Source organism: Helicoverpa zea, chromosome 9 (genome assembly GCF_022581195.2).
Source record: "Helicoverpa zea isolate HzStark_Cry1AcR chromosome 9, ilHelZeax1.1, whole genome shotgun sequence".
In the NCBI taxonomy this organism is placed as follows: Eukaryota; Metazoa; Arthropoda; class Insecta; order Lepidoptera; family Noctuidae; genus Helicoverpa; species Helicoverpa zea.
In genome coordinates this window covers 13,593,353-13,614,283 of record NC_061460.1, presented here as the reverse complement: position 1 = coordinate 13,614,283, position 20,931 = coordinate 13,593,353, and the positions used below count along the sequence as shown (strand labels likewise).

Sequence of the window (20,931 nt, the reverse complement as noted above, 5' to 3'; positions counted from 1 at the left end):
TCTGCTTCCTGCTTCCGCGGCAAACACAGTCAGAGGAGGACAATCAGAAATGGACATTTATTTGAATGGACGTGAATTCCAGGGTCCAAAGTTCGGGTTCAAAGTTCGGCTTAAATTCCGGGCCACGGCTGATCCGTTGGCCGAACGTCGACAGGCACCGAGAGGCACCGTGCACCGATTACCCTCTACCATACTGCATCACCATCTGCGGGTCGTCCGCCCTGAAGCGCCTCCTCGGCTGAGCGTCATCACCGGACATCTCTCCACGTGAAGCCAGGACAGTGCTAGCGCGCTTTACCTCCATATAACGAAATTAATTTTTGCTGACGGGCATTCGAATCGCGACCTTGAAATAAATTTTTATGTTCACTATGTGGGGTTTAATTTGAAATCTAAACCGTCCACACGCTAAACGTGACAATACAATTCTCATTTGTGCATGTATATTTAGTAGAAATTTCTACTAAATGTTAGTGTTTTTGTTTGTTGTTGTGAACGTGGCTCCTCAGTCCAAATATTTAGATTGAGGAGCCACCTTTTTCGTCATATAACTTTTGAACTATTATACTACAAATTCCGAGATTGATCCTACAATACTTTTCAACTTACTACTAAATAACTACAAAATTTCATTAAGATACAAAAAGTGGCCTGTTGGACATGTGGGACGCACACGCCTGGAATGTTTTGTTTCGTTAATTTGACTTTGAATAAATTCGTTAGTGACACTCCCATGATCCGCGAGTGGCGGGGGTGACTACACGTTGAGGGGGGGGGGTCATCTTCCAGGAATATCAGTCATGGGTGACTCCCAAGCGCCATGGTATTAGGTTTGAATTCAAGTTCGGTTTTTTTGCGAATATATTTCCAAATTCCTTCGACGATTGTTTATTGCAAATATGTGAATGTATTGAATTAAACAGTTTATCTAATTAAGTATTCGAGTTTTTATTGCGTTTTATTTTTTTTGCATTTAGTAAGTTATGTGCGTATTATGCACTCGAGCGCAAAGATTTTTCCCCACGTACTCTTTTGATTCACTGGCTTACGCTCGTGATTCGAATCCTTCGCTTACGCTTACTTGGTCATTAATAACACTGGTCTACAGCATTTCCTCCTACAGGTGAAATATATAATTTTTTGTAGAATATTTGATACGTAATCGAATTCGATAAAAAAAAGTCTGTAGACCAATGTAATCATTGAGCGTTAATGCCGGGGCCACACCTTGGATTTAACTTTGCGTCCAATATAGGCTATATTTTGAAATGATGCAAACAACTGCACTATACATTGGCTTCAATGTCAACTTTATAATTAAACAATGGAAACAGCAAAATGCGGCGCAATGAGCGCCAGCCCTAGCTGCAGCTTCAGAGGAGCGAAGACGATGGACGATAATTTATTATTTATCGTTATTAACGACTTTCTTTTCTTTTTACTTCAACAATGGTGAAGCTAAAAGCATTCATTAGAACACAAACGGCAGACACCAATGTGTGGTGCGAGCGCGGCGTTGTGCCGACGGGCACTCCCCTTTCATTCCCCTCTTCTTTGAACTTGTATCGAAAACCGACACTGAACGCGTTATAGTATTGAGCATTGGATAGTGATTGGTCGCAATGTATACAATGTGTCAAAGTACCGATACACACACTGGTGCATTGGGCGCGTTACGTCGGTGCAAATGTCCCCAATGTGTGGCCGCGGCATAAAAAGCAAGTTTGCAGCAGTCGGTTAGAGACGGACGGCGTGCGGCGCGGCGCTGAGCGCGGCTAGGCGCGCGTCGCGGTCGGCGCGCAGCTCGCGCCCGCACGCGCCGCGCAGCCAGCCCAGCGCGCCGCAGCGCCGCAGCCACTGCAGGCGCAGGCGCGCGCCCGCCGCCGCGTCCGCCCACACCGAGCCCTCCACTTCCAGCTCCTCTGAATAAACAAACCTCTACTCTCGTCTCTTACTCAATCGTTTACAGATGGGAGATCCGATGACCCACAAAACCAAACTAATCATTTCTAAAATATTGCTGCCCTAGCAGGGGCCCGATTCTGCTAAGTTAATAATGTCAAAATTGAATCGCAATTGCAGTTTCAACCTTTCACCTTAGCGGACATTCTGCTACTAATAAGACCAACGACATTCGATTGGTCTGCCATTTGGGCTATCTATACAGTAGTTTGCGCTACAATACAATCATATTGCAATCGTAAATAATTTGCAGACAATATGATTCATTATTGAATCACAAAAACGGATAAAAACACTCGCTTCAATCGTGATTGGATCTCAGTCGGATGTGAATCGTATGTGTCTTAGGTAAGTAAAATTAGTAGAATCGCGCCCCTGGAGTCCTTCAGTTAGATTATTAATAACGAGCTAAATAGAACTGTATTTACAGCATTCGGCCCCAACTAAAATTCCTTCTGAATTGGTGACTTGTTGGAATACAAGGGTTTAGTACGTACCGCAGAGGCGCGGCCAGGGCAGCAGCGGCGGCGCGGAGCAGACGCGCGCCCGCAGCGCCACGCGGTGGCGGCGCGCGGCACGGCCGTGGCGCGGGCCGCCCGGCGCCGGCTCGTCGTGCGCGACCACCCACGCCGTGCCGCCGCAGCGCGCGCCGCAAGTGAACTGCACCGCGTACTGCCACGTCGTGTAGTTGCTGCGGTCCTCCGTCACCCGCCACGACGTGCTGCGACCACATACACCCGCTATTCTGATACTGCATATCCTCAGCACAATAAAAACAACCTTCTGCCACATCACAGACAATCATCTGAGCAAACGTCTAACTTTCATGGTTCATGAGATACCTACACCTTGGTGACGGACGGACGAATTTTTGGTGTGCGTTCACGCAGCGGAATGTTGTTGAATTTAAAGATTTTAATTATGCAGATAATTAGTGTAAGACTTTCTATAATTGTGTATGGTAAATAAAAAATTGTGTATGCAGCCATTGTGGAGAAATTAACCAAAAACTGATTCCGCTGGGCGAACGTTGTCCTGGCGGAACTTTTTTTAATCCATAGACTTTAGAAGAAAAGAGATGTGTCCAAAAATTCGTGTGTATTTGTGTATAATTATTGATGTATGAATGAAATCAGTGCATGCATAAACTTCGGAGAAATTCAAGTTTCCGCTACGCGAAACGTTTGGTCATTAGCTATATAGTTTTCATATAAAGCGCTTACATAGAGAGCTGTAGATTTTTACATACGTTGTTTTGAATTTGTTTATATTTGTTTAAAAAACAGATTTAGAAAAAGTCGTAGGGTTTAAAAGATAAAAATATAAACGTAAAATACACTTATTAGGTCTTAGTTCTTAAAGTATGCAGTTTGGGGTCTAGATTTTCACGTTTACACAAACCTTGTAAGTGTCTGCAACATGTTGCCAAGTATCAATGATGTTCTGTTAGTAATTAAAAAGTTATAGGATAGGTAATTTACTATGAATAGATCACTGTTTACAAAGCAGTCGAATATCACGACGTTCTAAAGGAATTGCATGGTAAAATGTATGCCAATAATTAGTTTAATCATTCAACTATTCACTTGCAAATTTCATGTCATTAAATTCAGTAATTAAAGAAAGACAATTATAATACTGACGAAGCATCGAAAACCTACATAATCCGACCAAGTTCAGATAGCTCTAAAAAAGCGGCCGTGCCATTATCTTAGAAACATTCTTAACTTGGAAGGTTAGTATTTATTATTATGGTACAGTTGCGTACACATTGTTTGATCCACTAAAGTTGCAAAGTGGAACGCTCGTGCATGCCTAGTCCATTGGTTAAATAGTGTAATAAGCTACAATATTATAAATATTTACCTAAACAGTAGGTAGTACCTACTTACCTACATGTGGTAATTATTTCATTTCCCTAAGGGGGCTATAGTTAGAATCCTGATCCGTGAAATCTTCAATAGAAATTAGCCGTATGAATATTATTTGTCTTAAGAGCGTGTACGCTCGGCGCGCGATGTCAACTTTAGGTAATTCAACGCAAAAAATCGCGCAGACTAGCGTCGCGGCTGTGTGCGTGCCTATCATACTTCACGTATAGTCACACAAACCATTTTGATCCTTTCGAGTGAAATTGGTAGAACAAAAATATATTATTTAGTCAATAGTTAATAGCGAGAAAATAGTTTAAGTCTATGGATGACTAAAATATAAAAGCATGAAAATAAGTCGTTAATACTTACACTCTTTTGCAAAAAAATCGGACACCTATGAAAACCTTGGTGAGGACTTTCTGTATACCTATTACATACAATTTTCAACAGTACTAAATAGTCGACTGATGATTAATGGCAATGTTAAGAGTTTCTGTATTTTAACCGATTTCAAAAAAAGGAGGAGGTTTCAATTAGATTGTTTTGTGATTGTTCTCAATTTGATTGTTCTCGATTTCTCAAAGACGCCTGGACCGATTAGAAAAATTGATTGTTTATATGAATGGTCCAGTCCATCCAGACCGAAAAATTGTGGTCAAATAACAACAATTGCCGGAAAGCAAAATATTGGTGAAGAGCTTGGGTTTACCATTGCAAATAAAGTTTTAAGTTTTCTATCCTATATGCTTCAAAAGTTATTCGGGATCAAAAGTCAAAATTTGGGTACATGCAAAATGAACATATAAATAAAATTATAGCTCGATTGGTAACATACATCTGCAATAAGTGAATTCTAGCCTAAGGAATCCGCCATATTGGATTAAGACTCGCGACACATTTTTTTTTTCGAGTTATTTATAGCAAGCCCTTTCATTTGATACCCATATCGTAGGAATGCATTAAAAACATTTTTTTCTCCATCTTGGGTATACCGCCATATTGGATATAGAATCATACATTGTCATTAAAACTGAACGTTCAAACAAAATTTCAACTCAATCGATAAAAAAAAATATGCTTCAAAATTGAGCTTTAAATAAAATAGTAATGTATCAAGATTTGTTGGTCGCGCTTGAAATGTACTCTATTCTCGGCATCCACGGCAGAGGTTATTCACCCTACGCGATATGACGGAGCGACACATCCTCTCTCTGTGAAGCCTCGCGGCGGTCTGGTTTGAGTTGACTCGCGTGCAGCGTTTTATAGTAGTTTTTAAATAATTTATAAAAAAATAAAAACGAGAGATTAAATTATAATATAAAGTTTATGTTTTTAAGAAAGAGTTATATTACTATAGTAAATAATTGTTATATTAAATTAAGTAAGATAGGTAGGTAAAAAAAGCATTTGAAATTCACAATTTTTCACATTGTTAAAATATTTTTTTCTGAAAGATAGAGACCTAAATCAAAAAATGTTTTCAACTAACTATAGGCATGGGGATTTCGTCTATGAGTAAAAAAATAAATATAATTAGATTTGCCACTGTTTTCACATGAATTTAAGCTTCGAAATAGTCGCTGAACGGGAATTTTATAAAACATCTGTTTCGTTATAGGGGTTTTCAGTATTTAATCTACACAAATTGAAATTTATGTTCAATTAACTATATAGACAGTGAAATTACCTTGCTTTATTAAAAATTAACATAGTTATAGGATAAGTAGTTAATTAGAAACAGTGGTTTGAAAAGTACCTTTGTAGGCCAAATGGCGCGCGGTTGACATACACGCTCTTAAATTAATAATATATCTAGATTATATCTCAAGTCTCAAGCGCATACTCAAATAAAGTACCTACGTATTAGTACCTATATACTTTCTGTCATAGTCAAATACATTAAAAAAGTAGGTGTAGAAAACCTATAAATTATATCGAAACAACAATTGTGTTATCAACTGGGGTGCGATTCACTAAGGCAAAACATCTTTACAACCAAGAAATCATCGTTGTAACATCAGATGAAAACTCGGCGGTATTCATTAGTTAAAATTGCGCGATCGTAGCGCCTCAACGATGTTGACGGCGCGTCATAGAACTAACATTTGGTGCCAAATGTATGAAAATCGGTATTCAGCAACACGAAACATCCTCGCCTGCAACGACAACCTCGCCTTCGCCTTCGATTTTATCTGTCAAACCGAAAAGCTTGTAAATTGTGGATGTTTTCTTGGATGAAGGCGATTAAAATGTAAGTAAAACAAGTTATTTAATAAATTGCAATGTGAAAATATGTTTTTATGATGATTTGTTTATCGTACTTTAATCCCTGAAACATTTGCGCCTATTTTTAATGTTTTAGATGGCAGTTCGTCTTTCCTGTATGATTTTTCGTTGGAAGACACTAAACATCATGATAATTAAATAAATAAGAAGTCAGGCCTCCGTGATACGTATTATGGATTTACTAACACTAACTACTGATAGAAACTATAATAAGATTGACTGAAGAACAGATTCGACAGTTGAAAGAAGATTTCCCCTTTCCTAACAAAGGCGAATCGTCGAGGAGGAATTAGCAACCGCACCAATATATTACACTTAATCAATATAATATAAATCATCATACAGTACAGTGGATAGGTGCCTAAAACTTACTGTCCATCCACCTTTTGCAGGTACTGTCAAATTTTTTGTTAGTGGGATTTAAGTACCAAATAATACTATGTGACATTGCAAGAACAATGTCTCACAAGCATCTGCCTCAAGGACTCAACAATATACATTAGATGCCATCAACCATCCAGATATTATTGATAAGTACGAGGTAGGTAAGAAGCAACTGTGACCCGGTTGATAAGCAAGCCGGACTCTAGCAGTGACTTGGACAGTGGATGTCATGCTAGAAGTTATTTAATAAACAATACTATGTAGACACCTTCTAACAATACATATGTATTTTACCTGTGTATGTTAAATAGTAATATAAACATTTTTAACATTACACAATAGTGTGCAGGTATCAAAGTAATTTTTATAAAAATACTGAACTTTTCTGTAATCATGAATTAATAAAACAATATTTTAATTCATCATGTCTTTTTATTATTTTGTATTTTATAATGAACATGCATTTATTTCTAAATTCAGATTCCAAAACATTTTCCTTGCATAATAGAATGTATTTTTAACTTGATTACACCGAGTTCTGGCAAATTCTTCATGTTGGCTCGCAGCTGCAATAGAACTGGACTTCCTCTGAACTGCTCCTTTTTGTCCTTCCAGTACTGTAACACAAGCAAAAATTATATGGTGTACCTAATATATAAAATAAATAGAACAACTATTTGCTTGGTGTGGTTTAACTTTCAGTTGCAATTTCAAATGCCTTTATGATTGAATTTGAAGGATAGAGTAAAGTCATTGTATTTGCCTGCTGTCAATACTAATTTAGTACCTAATACATACAAAACATAATGTAGAAGAGTACCTACTATACTTACCATGATTCAATGCAACGGTAAACACACACTATATAGGTTCATAAATGATTATTGTTTACTAACCTTACACCACTGCTCCAATATTTTCATACACCCACTACTTCACTGTTTAGGGCTGTTGTTTACGGATCATGCATGCACGCTCGCATTCGCAGTACGAGCATGGCCCATCATAATCAAACATGGTTTGCTTTCCAAAAAGCTTACTAGCTCTTCCAGCTGACTCAACGAAGGCAGTGCGTTGCGAGATACTAAAAGATAAATACATATTTTAGTTAATAGACGTAGTTCACAAAGACTGTATTGTATATTAAAATATAAATGTTACGTATTGTGTACTTACTTTCGATAGTTTTGGAACCAAACTAAAACACAGGACAAGTAGAATGCCGTTGGCTATGAGTATAACTTTTTTTAAAGTCCACTTGACCGCTTAAAGCCATTTGGAGCTTTGAAATCTCGATTCTCGTATTTAAATAAATAAACTTATAATCTAGTTATGAGCAAAATGTTTGTTTTGGTTTTGAAGTTTTGAAATGACACAGACTATATATTATACTACATAACCTTATAACAAATGTCAAAGATTTGAGTCATTATTTTCTATATCGAAAATGATATAATTAATTAAATATTCGTTGCATAACGAATAGAATGTGTTTTAAACATACATATTATGCATTTACATTGATTTAAAATGTCGAAATAACGCCAAAAAACGTTAGTCGAGATTTTCTCGATTATACTTTAAATGGAATTTTGGCAACACTGTAAACATCTTAGCCGTCATCGTTGTTCGTCAGATCGTCGACGAGTTTTTTTGCTTAGCGAATACGGTTTTTATCAACGTTGTTTTTAAAAGCGATGTCTACGATGCGACATCTGTGAACTCGTCGTTGTTAGCATCGATGATGTGTTTGTTACAGAATCGCATGGCTGTACCAATTCAATACCGGTATTATAATGTAAATTTTGGGATGTTACCTTAATTTAAAGCTCGGCCGCTTTTTTATAGCTATCCGAACTTGGTAGGTTTTCGATGCTTCGGCAGTATTATAATTGCCTTCCTTTAGCTAAGCGTCCACTTGTCGGTATCGTACGCAACGGACGCATCGTACAAAACGGATAAATATTTCACAGTGCGTCCACTGTACCGGCAGCGTACGGATTACCGACGGTGAGTACCAGCATACGGATTGACGATGCCAGTTCATTCGGATTTTCATAGTGAACGCACGTGTGGACTCTGTGAGAATGGAGGAACGCGATGAAGAACAATTTGTCGTTGTAGCTTGTTTGTTAGCAGAAGAGGAAGATTTGGAAAAAAAAACAACAAAAGGAAACATAGTTTCTGGGTACACAACATATTCAAGAAGAGATCGGAACATGCAGAGCGAGCGCGCGGACTGCGTCCACTGGTCGGCATCGGCATTCCGTATGACGTCATCAGCAGGCATCGTAAAAGTTGCCTCTCGGAGCAGAGGTGAGGCATTGTCGATGTGCGATGCGTACGTTGCGGACAGGTGGACGCACTTGTTTGAGTTTCTATATAAATAATACTACGATCCGTTGCGTATGATACCGACAAGTGGACGCTTAGCTTTTAATTACTGAATTTAATGACATGAAATTTTGCAAGTGAATAGGTAGTTGAATGATTAAACTAATTATTGGCATACATTTTACTATGCAATTCCTTTAGAATTTCGTGATATTCGACTGCTTTGTAAACAGTGATCTATTCATAGTAAATTATCCTATAACTTTTTAATTACTAACGGAACATCATTGATACTTGGCAACATGTTGCAGACACAAGGTTTGTGTAAACTTGAGAATCTAGACCCCAAACTGCATACTTTAAGAACTAAGACCTAATAAGTGTATTTTACGTTTATATTTTTATATTTTAAGCCCTACGACTTTTTCTTAATCTGTTTTTAAACAAATATAAACCAATTAAAAACAACGTATGTAAAAATCTACAGCTCTCTATGTAAGCGCTTTATATGAAAACTAGCTAATGACCAAACGTTCGCGTAGAGGAAACTTGAATTTCTTCGAAGTTTATGCATGCACTGATTTCATCTATCTATACATATAATAAATCTGTAGAAAAGTAATTTTTGTACATTGAAGAAATTGGCAAAAAAAATAGCCAGCATGTTAAAGGATAACTAACAGAACCCATTTCCATCATTTTTGTCATTTTTGTCTGTTTGTCTGTTTATCTGTTTGTTTGTTCGGGATTCACGTAAAATCTACGAATTCAATGCAGACAATGCTTACATACAAAAATTCTACGTAACTTGGGGTATTACTTAGTTTTTGTTTCATCGAAATCGATTCACTCTATCAAAAGATATGATTAATTTTGTGAATTCAAGATGTAAAATATTACGACACGCAATCTGTTTGTCAAAACTGTACATTTGAATGTTGTACTTATATTAGTTGATCGGCCTATTATTAACCTTTACACAGAAAATCACACCTTCATAAGTATATTCGGAAGAAAAAAAAAATGAAAATTGTGTTTAGCCAAGGTTAAAGTAGCTCCATCTGTGGTAATCTGTGTTAAATAAAATACATTTTCATCCCACCATCTCGGAAAGAGTAGTTTTACCCTTTGATATCTGAGCGCAAAAGCCGTTTTTATCCTCTAGAGCGGCAAAGTGATTTGAATTTAGAACATCGTGTGCAATACTCCATTTGTGACAATCTTGATAAGACTTTTCAAACAAATACACATTAAAGAAATAAAATACTGCTTAAAATAATTATTCAATTAATTGAGTAATTTTTATTATTGTTTTTACATATATTTTTAACCTCGTTTAATTTTAAAACTGAGTTTTCAAATAAATGAACTTTAATACGTACTTCTTTTTAATTTGATACTCATATGTGCGCGCCATTTTGTTTTTTTGCATTTAGTAATTTCCTCGATGAGTTGGGATGAAAAGTTACGTGTTGCACTCGAGTGCAAAGAGTTTTCACCTTGTGCTCTTTTGATTCCCTCGCTATCGCTCAGGATTCTAATTATTGAAACACTCGCTACGCTCGTGTTTCAATTTTAGAATCCTTCGCTTGCTCGGTCATAAAAATTGAGCCCGCGGTTAAAAAGCAACTTTGCACTCTTGTATAACAAATAACTAAAAATTTGTCAAAGGAGCGAGGTGGTAAATGACAATAAATTACCATACATTCTTTATAGAGGATTATTATTTCAACAGATGGAGTTGTGTATTTTCCGTAATTCACCATATTTTAACACGTAGTGTAATTTTTCGATAGACATTTCAATAGTGTTTGTCAGTTTGCCGAGCCACATCAAAATCCAATTATAATTATTACCTTGATGAAAGGAAAATAATAGTTCTCAGCCAAATTTAAAACGGTGCCATCTAAATTATTTTTTGAATATTATGTCAAAAATGATGACTTTAGTATAACAATTAATTATCATTTAAAGTTACAGATGGAGTTTATATCAGGATTTTTTCATAAACATAGTTTAGCTTATCTTCCACTAATGTGGTGGCCTTAAAACAAATTACTTTGAGTGAGTAGTATTAAGTAGACCTCCATTATTTTTTCTGATGCAAAATATGTTAACTTAATCCTAGAAGAAAGGAGTATCTGTCTCTCGCAAGCGCTGCTAAGCGTGAGGTAGGTAGGTAATGTAGGATTCTGTAGCTTTAAGAACAAGCCCAGATACAAAGTGCAGAGTAGAAATGGGAGCTTTCTCGATTTAATACCATACACACGTAAAATGCTTTATGCGTCTGAAAACGTACAAATTGCGCGTCGCATACCAGAGACATGCTTACTTTCAACTTCTGATCGCAAATACACTGGTCACGATTACGAACAGTCTCAGTAAGACCCGAGCCAAGTCTAAAAAAACACCTTTTATATAAAACTACGTTTGATGTCATTCAATCACAAAGACATAATTGTTCTCTGTTGCAAATCCTATCCACCTGTATCCTATCCTAATCCAGCATGCATTGCAGGTGTGCATTGCACAAAAACCAATGGTATCCTATTCGAGAAGTCAAAAGAGTCGACCTGCCAACGTCAGCTTCTGCGCTAAGCAAGTGTTCTTAATAGTACCATCAGAATTACATTCATCGTTGAATGAGGTGAATAAATTTTCAGAAACCACAATAACAGTAGGATCCAAAGCATATGATCGCTTCATAGAGCTCTGATTGGCCCCAGGTAACCAAGTCAGGTCTGATTTGTTCGTTCATCAGATCTTTGAAAGCGTTTCGGTGGATACTTACTGTCGTCCTGGGTGACACAAAATATGGTATATAAACGTCCTCCGCAAGAGCGAAATTTTCCCGGTGTGCGGTAGTGACGCACAGTATACAACACTTATGTTCCTTTCGATTTGCTGGCTCCACCAAGAAATGACAAATTGCAAGCGTACATTTTGAAAATCTTGGCAAAACTGCAGGTTTCAAGTACCAAAACATGAAGTGGACTCTCACAGATACGTACATTTTGCCTATTCGTGAATTAATGCAAACATTTCGGTGGAGTCCCGGCTTAGGCCTCCCCCACATTAGGCGTGCGCGATCCTCGGGCGTGTGAGTAGCGCGGGCGTCGCGAGCACGCTGCATGAACGTCGCGTTTTGCTGCCCTGCGGCATTTACCTACAGCGCGCTCGCGGCGCGCACGCGCCGCTCTCCTTGACGTTTAACTGCTAAGGCGTTTAGCGGGCGGCGGGGATAGCAGGCGAAGGGGTAAGAACGCAACTCGAGCGCCGCGTGCTCGCCGCGAGCGCGTCGCTTGCACTCTTCACACATGCCGCAGGGCAGCAAAACGCGACGTTCACGCAGCGTGCTCGCGACGCCCGCGCTACTCACACGCCCGAGGATCGCGCACGCCTAATGTGGGGTCAGCCTTACCATAGTGAGTAAGTGCACAGAAAATCCCCGTCATACAAGTGTTTCTCCCCAGTAGTGAAACTATCCTACCCTATGCGCCTGCTGATGATGATGACTCATTTTATCATCCATCCAGCTATTCCCCAACTATGTTGGTGTTGGCTTCCAGTCACCGAATCTGTTTGAGTACCAATATTTTGCTTGGAGCGACTACCTATCTACCTATCTTCAATCCAGTCAACTACACAAGCCGATATCCATGGTAAGACTGACAGACTTTCTGGCTTCTGATTAGTCGCAGCAGCTGCAGAAAATGTACAAATGACAGCTTTGTCAGACTCAAAGCATATAGACATAGATTATAACTGTTTCCTGTGAAAATTACTTACGCACCATACGTAATAATTTTCCAAATTGGCTGACTAGATCCAGAGATTCACAACGTCACAAACTTTACTTCTTTTGTTTAGATAAATGGTCACATCCACAACACAACCTTGATCAATGAATCTATGCGACTGCTAAGTGCTAATCCTAATTATACTGTCACGTGAAAGAATGCACCTACGGGATAAGTAGTATTTTGACTATTCTATATTGCCCACGCAGACGAAGTTGCGGGCAACACAGCTAGTACATATAATAAATCTGTAGAAAAGTAATTTTTGTACATTGAAGAAATTGGCAAAAAAAATAGCCAGCATGTTAAAGGATAACTAACAGAACCCATTTCCATCATTTTTGTCATTTTTGTCTGTTTGTCTGTTTATCTGTTTGTTTGTTCGGGATTCACGTAAAATCTACGAATTCAATGCAGACAATGCTTACATACAAAAATTCTACGTAACTTGGGGTATTATTTAGTTTTTGTTTCATCGAAATCGATTCACTCTATCAAAAGATATGATTAATTTTGTGAATTCAAGATGTAAAATATTACGACACGCAATCTGTTTGTCAAAACTGTACATTTGAATGTTGTACTTATATTAGTTGATCGGCCTATTATTAACCTTTACACAGAAAATCACACCTTCATAAGTATATTCGGAAGAAAAAAAAAATGAAAATTGTGTTTAGCCAAGGTTAAAGTAGCTCCATCTGTGGTAATCTGTGTTAAATAAAATACATAAAATTTGTCAAAGGAGCGAAGTGGTAAATGACAATAAATTACCATACATTCTTTATAGAGGATTATTATTTCAACAGATGGAGTTGTGTATTTTCCGTAATTCACCATATTTTATATAACACGTAGTGTAATTTTTCGATAGACATTTCAATAGTGTTTGTCAGTTTGCCGAGCCACATCAAAATCCAATTATAATTATTACCTTGATGAAAGGAAAATAATAGTTCTCAGCCAAATTTAAAACGGTGCCATCTAAATTATTTTTTGAATATTATGTCAAAAATGATGACTTTAGTATAACAATTAATTATCATTTAAAGTTACAGATGGAGTTTATATCAGGATTTTTTCATAAACATAGTTTAGCTTATCTTCCACTAATGTGGTGGCCTTAAAACAAATTATAATACTTTGAGTGAGTAGTATTAAGTAGACCTCCATTATTTTTTCTGATGCAAAATATGTTAACTTAATCCTAGAAGAAAGGAGTATCTGTCTCTCGCAAGCGCTGCTAAGCGTGAGGTAGGTAGGTAATGTAGGATTCTGTAGCTTTAAGAACAAGCCCAGATACAAAGTGCAGATAAGAAATGGGAGCTTTCTCGATTTAATACCATACACACGTAAAATGCTTTATGCGTCTGAAAACGTACAAATTGCGCGTCGCATACCAGAGACATGCTTACTTTCAACTTCTGATCGCAAATACACTGGTCACGATTACGAACAGTCTCAGTAAGACCCGAGCCAAGTCTAAAAAAACACCTTTTATATAAAACTACGTTTGATGTCATTCAATCACAAAGACAGAATTGTTCTCTGTTGCATATCCTATCCACCTGTATCCTATCCTAATCCAGCATGCATTGCAGGTGTGCATTGCACAAAAACCAATGGTATCCTATTCGAGAAGTCAAAAGAGTCGACCTGCCAACGTCAGCTTCTGCGCTAAGCAAGTGTTCTTAATAGTACCATCAGAATTACATTCATCGTTGAATGAGGTGAATAAATTTTCAGAAACCACAATAACAGTAGGAGCCAAAGCATATGATCGCTTCATAGAGCTCTGATTGGCCCCAGGTGACCAAGTCAGGTCTGATTTGTTCGTTCATCAGATCTTTGAAAGCGTTTCGGTGGATACTTACTGTCGTCCTGGGTGACACAAAATATGGTATATAAACGTCCTCCGCAAGAGCGAAATTTTCCCGGTGTGCGGTAGTGACGCACAGTATACAACACTTATGTTCCTTTCGATTTGCTGGCTCCACCAAGAAATGACAAATTGCAAGCGTACATTTTGAAAATCTTGGCAAAACTGCAGGTTTCAAGTACCAAAACATGAAGTGGACTCTCACAGATACGTACATTTTGCCTATTCGTGAACTAATGCAAACATTTCGGTGGAGTCCCGGCTTAGGCCTCCCCCACATTAGGCGTGCGCGATCCTCGGGCGTGTGAGTAGCGCGGGCGTCGCGAGCACGCTGCATGAACGTCGCGTTTTGCTGCCCTGCGGCATTTACCTACAGCGCGCTCGCGGCGCGCACGCGCCGCTCTCCTTGACGTTTAACTGCTAAGGCGTTTAGCGGGCGGCGGGGATAGCAGGCGAAGGGGTAAGAACGCAACTCGAGCGCCGCGTGCTCGCCGCGAGCGCGTCGCTTGCACTCTTCACACATGCCGCAGGGCAGCAAAACGCGACGTTCATGCAGCGTGCTCGCGACGCCCGCGCTACTCACACGCCCGAGGATCGCGCACGCCTAATGTGGGGTCAGCCTTACCATAGTGAGTAAGTGCACAGAAAATCCCCGTCATACAAGTGTTTCTCCCCAGTAGTGAAACTATCCTACCCTATGCGCCTGCTGATGATGATGACTCATTTTATCATCCATCCAGCTATTCCCCAACTATGTTGGTGTTGGCTTCCAGTCACCGAATCTGTTTGAGTACCAATATTTTGCTTGGAGCGGCTACCTATCTACCTATCTTCAATCCAGTCAACTACACAAGCCGATATCCATGGTAAGACTGACAGACTTTCTGGCTTCTGATTAGTCGCAGCAGCTGCAGAAAATGTACAAATGACAGCTTTGTCAGACTCAAAGCATATAGACATAGATTATAACTGTTTCCTGTGAAAATTACTTACGCACCATACGTAATAATTTTCCAAATTGGCTGACTAGATCCAGAGATATTCACAACGTCACAAACTTTACTTCTTTTGTTTAGATAAATGGTCACATCCACAACACAACCTTGATCAATGAATCTATGCGACTGCTAAGTGCTAATCCTAATTATACTGTCACGTGAAAGAATGCACCTGCGGGATAAGTAGTATTTTGACTATTCTACAAGCTGTTGATTTGCATCCGTGCCATATTCAAGGAGGTAATTATGCTAATGATTCTCGACCCAAATCAATAAAAAAATTGGTACGTAATTTTTTTTCTTTAATTTTTTTTCGGAATTCCGTAAATGTCATCTAGCCTTATTTAAACTTGGCGCGTATGTTACTGGCATTTAAACCGTGCTGCACCCTCACACAAACGCAAACACAAAGCATACGCAACGATCACTCATAAATTTCATTCATAAAATTGGATTACTTTGGAAATACCACGACATTAAAATGACAAAAAAAGCAGTGCATATTAGTTATTTCCCATCTACTGTAATTCCAATCGATTATTTACGTATTGTATGTCCTCCTCCTGAACTATGGCACAAATGCAAATCAACACCTTGTATATTGCCCACGCAGACGAAGTTGCGGGCAACAGCTAGTTCATACATAAATAATTATACACAAATACACACTAATTTTTGGACACATCTCTTTTATTCTAAAGTCTATGGATTAAAAAAAGTTTCGCCAGGACAACGTTCGCCCAGCGGAATCAAGCGCGGGTCCAGCCCTCAAAAAAGGTTGTGGTCACAGCTACTAGAAAATCGGCTAAGTACCTACAAATCGGAGCATGAATATGCTCATTAACAATCATGCAAGTCGTTTATGAACTTTTGAATTCAACTATTTTCTTTTTTCTGAGCATCAGGACTTTGGCATTAGGAATGAAAATAAACTTAGGAGGAAGTCGGTCCCGATTTAAAAAATATACCGGGAGCAATTATTGCTAAAGCATCCCTATGTATGGAAAGATTGTGAGTAGTATTTTTTTTTGCGCGAGCGTAGCAAGCCGGAAAATTTGTAGATTTTGTTGTAGGTACCAAGTTATAAAACCAAAAGCGAAGACGCAGAATATAAGCGTATAAAGTTTTTGAGTTCTGTGCCACAAATTACCTAAAGAAATTATAAAAAAATACTGTGTAATTAAGAAGCTGTGAGCGTAGCGAGCGCAAAATTTTGGAATCTTGGAACACGAAATCACTCAAACAATTGAAAAAAGTAACTTCCGAGGGAAAAAACCGCGAGCGTAGCGAGCGCGAAATTTTTTTTGAGTTTTGGAACAAAACAGTACCAAAACAACTAAAAAATTTAAAATTGTGCCTATTGTAAATAATAATAATTGTATGGTAATAGACAGCTGTGTTGCTGGGAAGTTTGTTCTTCACCGCTTCTTCTTAACCAGAAAGTGCTGAAAGAGGGCGTTATGGGGGTGCTATCCTCTTCTACTTTTAAATTTTAACTTAAACGAACGTTTTCTACATTGGACTCAAATCACCGCAAAGTGAAGAAGCCGCGAATTTTTTGAGTTTTGGGACACAAAAGTACCTCAAAAACTAAAGCTGTTAGAAAAAAAATATGGTGACCTCGAATTAGTAAACAGCAGTCAGAAAATTAAATGCAACAAAAAAAGTCTTATTTTGTTCCCTTGTGTTATGATCAGCCTATCGATTTCAAAAGACCGTAAAAGTGTGAGGTCACAAGTCTAATAAGGGTGTGGGCATGCCCATCGTGCCCACAACGGTGGATCCGCCCTTGAGCGGAATCAGTTTTTGGTGAATTTCTCCACAATGGCTGCATACACAAATTTTTATTTACCATACACAATTATAGAAAGTCTTACACTAATTATCTGCATAATTAAAATCTTTAAATTCAACAACATTCCGCTGCGCGAACGCACACGAATTTTTGGTTGTTTCAGGAGTATTCCGCACTCACTAACAACATCATAATATTGTCATTAACATCATCAACCCCTACCCGTTCCCTTGCGCCGCTGCTCCACACACACATAATGAAATAATATGAACATTATCTACACAAACCCAAAAACTATTAGAATCAACAGGGGCTCGATTCTGCTAAGTTCATAATGTGACGATTGGATAACAATTGAATCTCATTAGCAGTTTTAACCTTAGCGGGCATTTTGCTACCAATATAAGACCAATCGTATTCCAATGACATTTCATTGGTTTGCTATTGGACTGCCATTGGTTTGCCATGGTATATAGGGTAGTCTGTTCTACAATCATAATGCAATCGTAAATCTTATGTAGACAATATGATTCATTATTGAATCACAAAAAACGATAAAAACGTTTAATTAGAAGAAAAATTTCGGAATGCCACATTCGTTTTAATCTTAATTGAGTCGTGATTAAGTAAAATTATTAAACTTAAGCGAAAATATTTTTTTCGAGCTTTTACGTTTCCATTTAAATAGGCAGGAACAATGAAAACGTGAAGTGCAGAGGAGTCTCGGCTAGCACTCACATGCCCGGCTGGTTGGAGAAGTCGGCGAGGTGGTGCGCGATGTCTGCGGGCGCGTGCGCGGGGAAGTGCAGCTCCTCGTCCAGCCGCGCCGGCACGCGCACGCACAGCGCCGCCAGCAGCGCGCCGCCCGCCAGCAGCGCGCGCCAGCGCCGCAGCGCGCCCGTCACGCGCCGCCGCACCGACATCACTATACTTTATACTATTCACACATATACTAGAGCATTATCCTATGTCCATTACAAAGATAAATGCCTAAAAACTTACCAATCAGATGCGGACACTGCGTGATAGCAAGGGATCGCCGTATCCGGAAGTTCGTTCAGTGATCTGCGGTGTTGGCTATATTCTGAGATTTTAAATATATACTTTAAATAGGGGCTGTAGACAGCAAGTTAGCGTATGCTTTGTACACTCGGATGTGTGAGCGGCGAGCGGAGTGGGGCGGAAGCTTCGCGCCGGCTGATAGCGGCATCCGGCCGCGCACTACTCAGATGCTCTATTAATAGTTTGATCGTTTGTTTAAACAGCATACGGTTCTGAGGCTACTTGCTGGAATGAGATCATCATTCAATCTTAATTCTATGTAATAATTTGTCTTGCAATTAACAACATATTGGACAGCTGGATTTTAGATTATTTTGAAGGTTCTATTTGGTCCCAGACACAGCAAGAAAACCACAAAAGGAAATTATGACTAGTCGGACACTGGGCAAAAAAGGAAAATAGGGGTTGAATAGAATATTATAGGTATTAAAAAGAATTTATGCACATTGTTCAAATTTATTCGCTTATAATGATTATTTTAATTTCACATTTCATCGACATTCACGCAGTAGATACTGACATCATCAAATTATATTTCACTATTAAACTAGACCTAATTACTTTATTACAATAATATCTTAAAGTTACACATTGTGAAACATGCTAACGACGACACGTGATCAGGCAGCACCGAGTGCCCGCAGCGGCAGTCCCCGCGGGTGTCGGGCATACACACTCAACGATAGCCTACTAGCGGGCGAGACACTAAGCTACAGAACTTCTCCAAATCTAATTTCATAACTCAAACATGACTTTCGTCAGCTTGGCATCTCGTCAGTGTAAGGCTATAGCTGCGTTGTGTAAACAGTTGTTAACTTGAGTAGTAATATTTGTTCGCGTTTTGCCACAGTATTATAAATTTTGATCAAAATTTACTAGTAACTTACAATGTGTCATGCGACCGATAGTCTAGTGCTGCGCGTTGAAATCAGAAGTTAGGTTAAAAAATAAACATGTATGCATCAGCTCAATCGGTTGAGGGCAAGTGCCTTAAAATTGAGTTGTAAAATTCATACATTGCAAGTTAAATAAAAACTTGTAAAAAAAACTAAGAATTGCGCTGCTAGATACACAATTTGAAGGTAGTAAGCGTGTGGCCGTAGACAGAAAGAAAGCTCCAATGCATTCTGGTAATAGTTACATAAGCAAGCACATTGAAGCGACGTGAAGCACATGTGACTGTTACCAGAATGGCCGGATCAGAGTGCTTAGTGCGAGTTTTCGTGAATTTTTTTACGGACTCACATGAGAGCGCGTATACTAAGATTTGTATGGAACAAAAACAGCTCCACCTAGTGTCAAAAATTGGAACCTGTTTTTGTTCCATACAAACAGTGTTGCCAACAGTTGTAGAAGCTTACCACCAGAGTCAACTTTTAAAACCACCAGAAAACCACTAACAAAAATTTATCCCACACTTAAAATCACCAAATTCACCACTAAAAAAATATTGTTTATATTTTATTGTAACCTAAAACAATTTAATCATCCAAAGATGTAACTCGGCAACGATAGAAAATTAAAACAGACAAAGCATTACATCTGTTTAGCAATTCATCCGACCCGATCCGAATCCTTCACAAATTATAATCGGCGTAGTAGTTTCACAAATTGTTTAGTTACGCATTTGACCAATGAATGAGTACTTAATATAATTATATAGTAGTCGTTCACCTTTTTGTTTTGTAGATGCTTTTTTGACATTCCGTGAGACTTCAAATCTCCATAGTAACTCCTTAAAGTTGTACCACAAAACTTACATTTCGCTACTTGACCCGCAGTACTTTCAACATTTCGCCACTAAATAGGGGACTTAAACCACCAGTATTAGTGGAAAATCCACTAAGTTGGCAACACTGCATACAAATCTTAGTATACGCGCTCTCATGTGAGTCCGTAAAAAAATTCACGAAAACTCGCACTAAGCACTCAGATGGTGGATCAGGGGCCCGATTCTCCTAATTTTACTTAAGCAACATACGATTCACATTCGACTGCAATCCAATCCCGACTCGATTACGATTGAAGCGTATGTGGCATTCTGGGGCCGATCGTGATTGAGTCGGGATTGGATCTCAGTCGAATGTGAATCGTATGTTGCTTAAGTAAAATTAGGAGAATCGGGCCCCAGCAGTACTGCCTACCAGCTTTTCTTCTGTATATAGCCTAAAACGCTCTGACTCATAAAAAATGACATGTTTACTACTCTGTCCTAAAATTGTTGGTTTGAATGAATAAAAATATTTGAAAATTACATATTTGGGCACAGTCCACCAATCATCGAGGAACCTGCTTTAAATCATTTCTCTTTTATGTGACAACTTGCGGCGTGTTACCCGCTACAACCCGTGCCGATAAAGAATGGGATTAGAAATCGCGACAGCTGTATTCAACTCTCGCTCATGTGCTACAGTGTATGAGCGAGAGGTAAATACAGCTGTCGCGATTTCTAATCCCATTCTTTATCGGCACGGGTTGTACAATAAATTAATTCTTTGATCAAATATTGAAACTGCAATGCGCTCCGTCTGACCATACGTTGACTTCGATTATTTAG

General features: G+C 38.7%; 1 protein-coding gene and 2 long non-coding RNA genes across 5 annotated transcripts; 1 reads left to right on the top strand and 2 right to left on the bottom strand.

Annotated features, from left to right (window-relative positions):
• Window positions 1-929: 929 nt before the first annotated feature.
• Window positions 930-18,624, bottom strand: LOC124633071. Of its 3 annotated transcripts, none has more exons than XM_047168166.1 (4): window positions 18,315-18,624; window positions 18,051-18,242; window positions 2,460-2,683; window positions 930-1,922 (listed from the first exon to the last, which is right to left on the bottom strand). In XM_047168166.1, exons 2-4 carry the CDS (start codon window positions 18,233-18,235, stop codon window positions 1,738-1,740), a joined length of 594 nt encoding a protein of 197 aa, XP_047024122.1. In that variant the 5' UTR covers window positions 18,236-18,242; window positions 18,315-18,624; the 3' UTR covers window positions 930-1,737. The 3 variants fall into 3 exon arrangements, with proteins under 3 accessions (XP_047024122.1, XP_047024121.1, XP_047024120.1); XM_047168165.1 differs by having other exon boundaries at window positions 18,051-18,237; window positions 18,315-18,623; XM_047168164.1 differs by having other exon boundaries at window positions 18,051-18,249; window positions 18,315-18,620.
• Window positions 5,803-6,286, top strand: LOC124633073. The gene is made up of 2 exons (XR_006984701.1): window positions 5,803-6,087; window positions 6,199-6,286. It is a non-coding gene; the product is annotated as an uncharacterized LOC124633073 (long non-coding RNA).
• LOC124633072 lies at window positions 6,919-7,876 on the bottom strand. Its single transcript, XR_006984700.1, has 3 exons — window positions 7,683-7,876; window positions 7,403-7,590; window positions 6,919-7,123 (listed from the first exon to the last, which is right to left on the bottom strand). It is a non-coding gene; the product is annotated as an uncharacterized LOC124633072 (long non-coding RNA).
• Window positions 18,625-20,931: the final 2,307 nt, after the last annotated feature.

What these genes read in the sequence shown, in the direction of transcription:
- LOC124633071 (XM_047168166.1), bottom strand. Translation starts at nt 18,235, where the DNA reads ATGTCGGTGCGGCGGCGCGTGACGGGCGCGCTGCGGCGCTGGCGCGCG. An exon ending in TTCTCCAACCAGCCGGGCAT is followed by an intron (nt 2,684 to 18,050) that starts GTGAGTGCTAGC and finishes ATGTGGTCGCAG; the next exon opens with CACGTCGTGGCGGGTGACGG. An exon ending in GCCCTGGCCGCGCCTCTGCG is followed by an intron (nt 1,923 to 2,459) that starts GTACGTACTAAA and finishes TTGTTTATTCAG; the next exon opens with AGGAGCTGGAAGTGGAGGGC.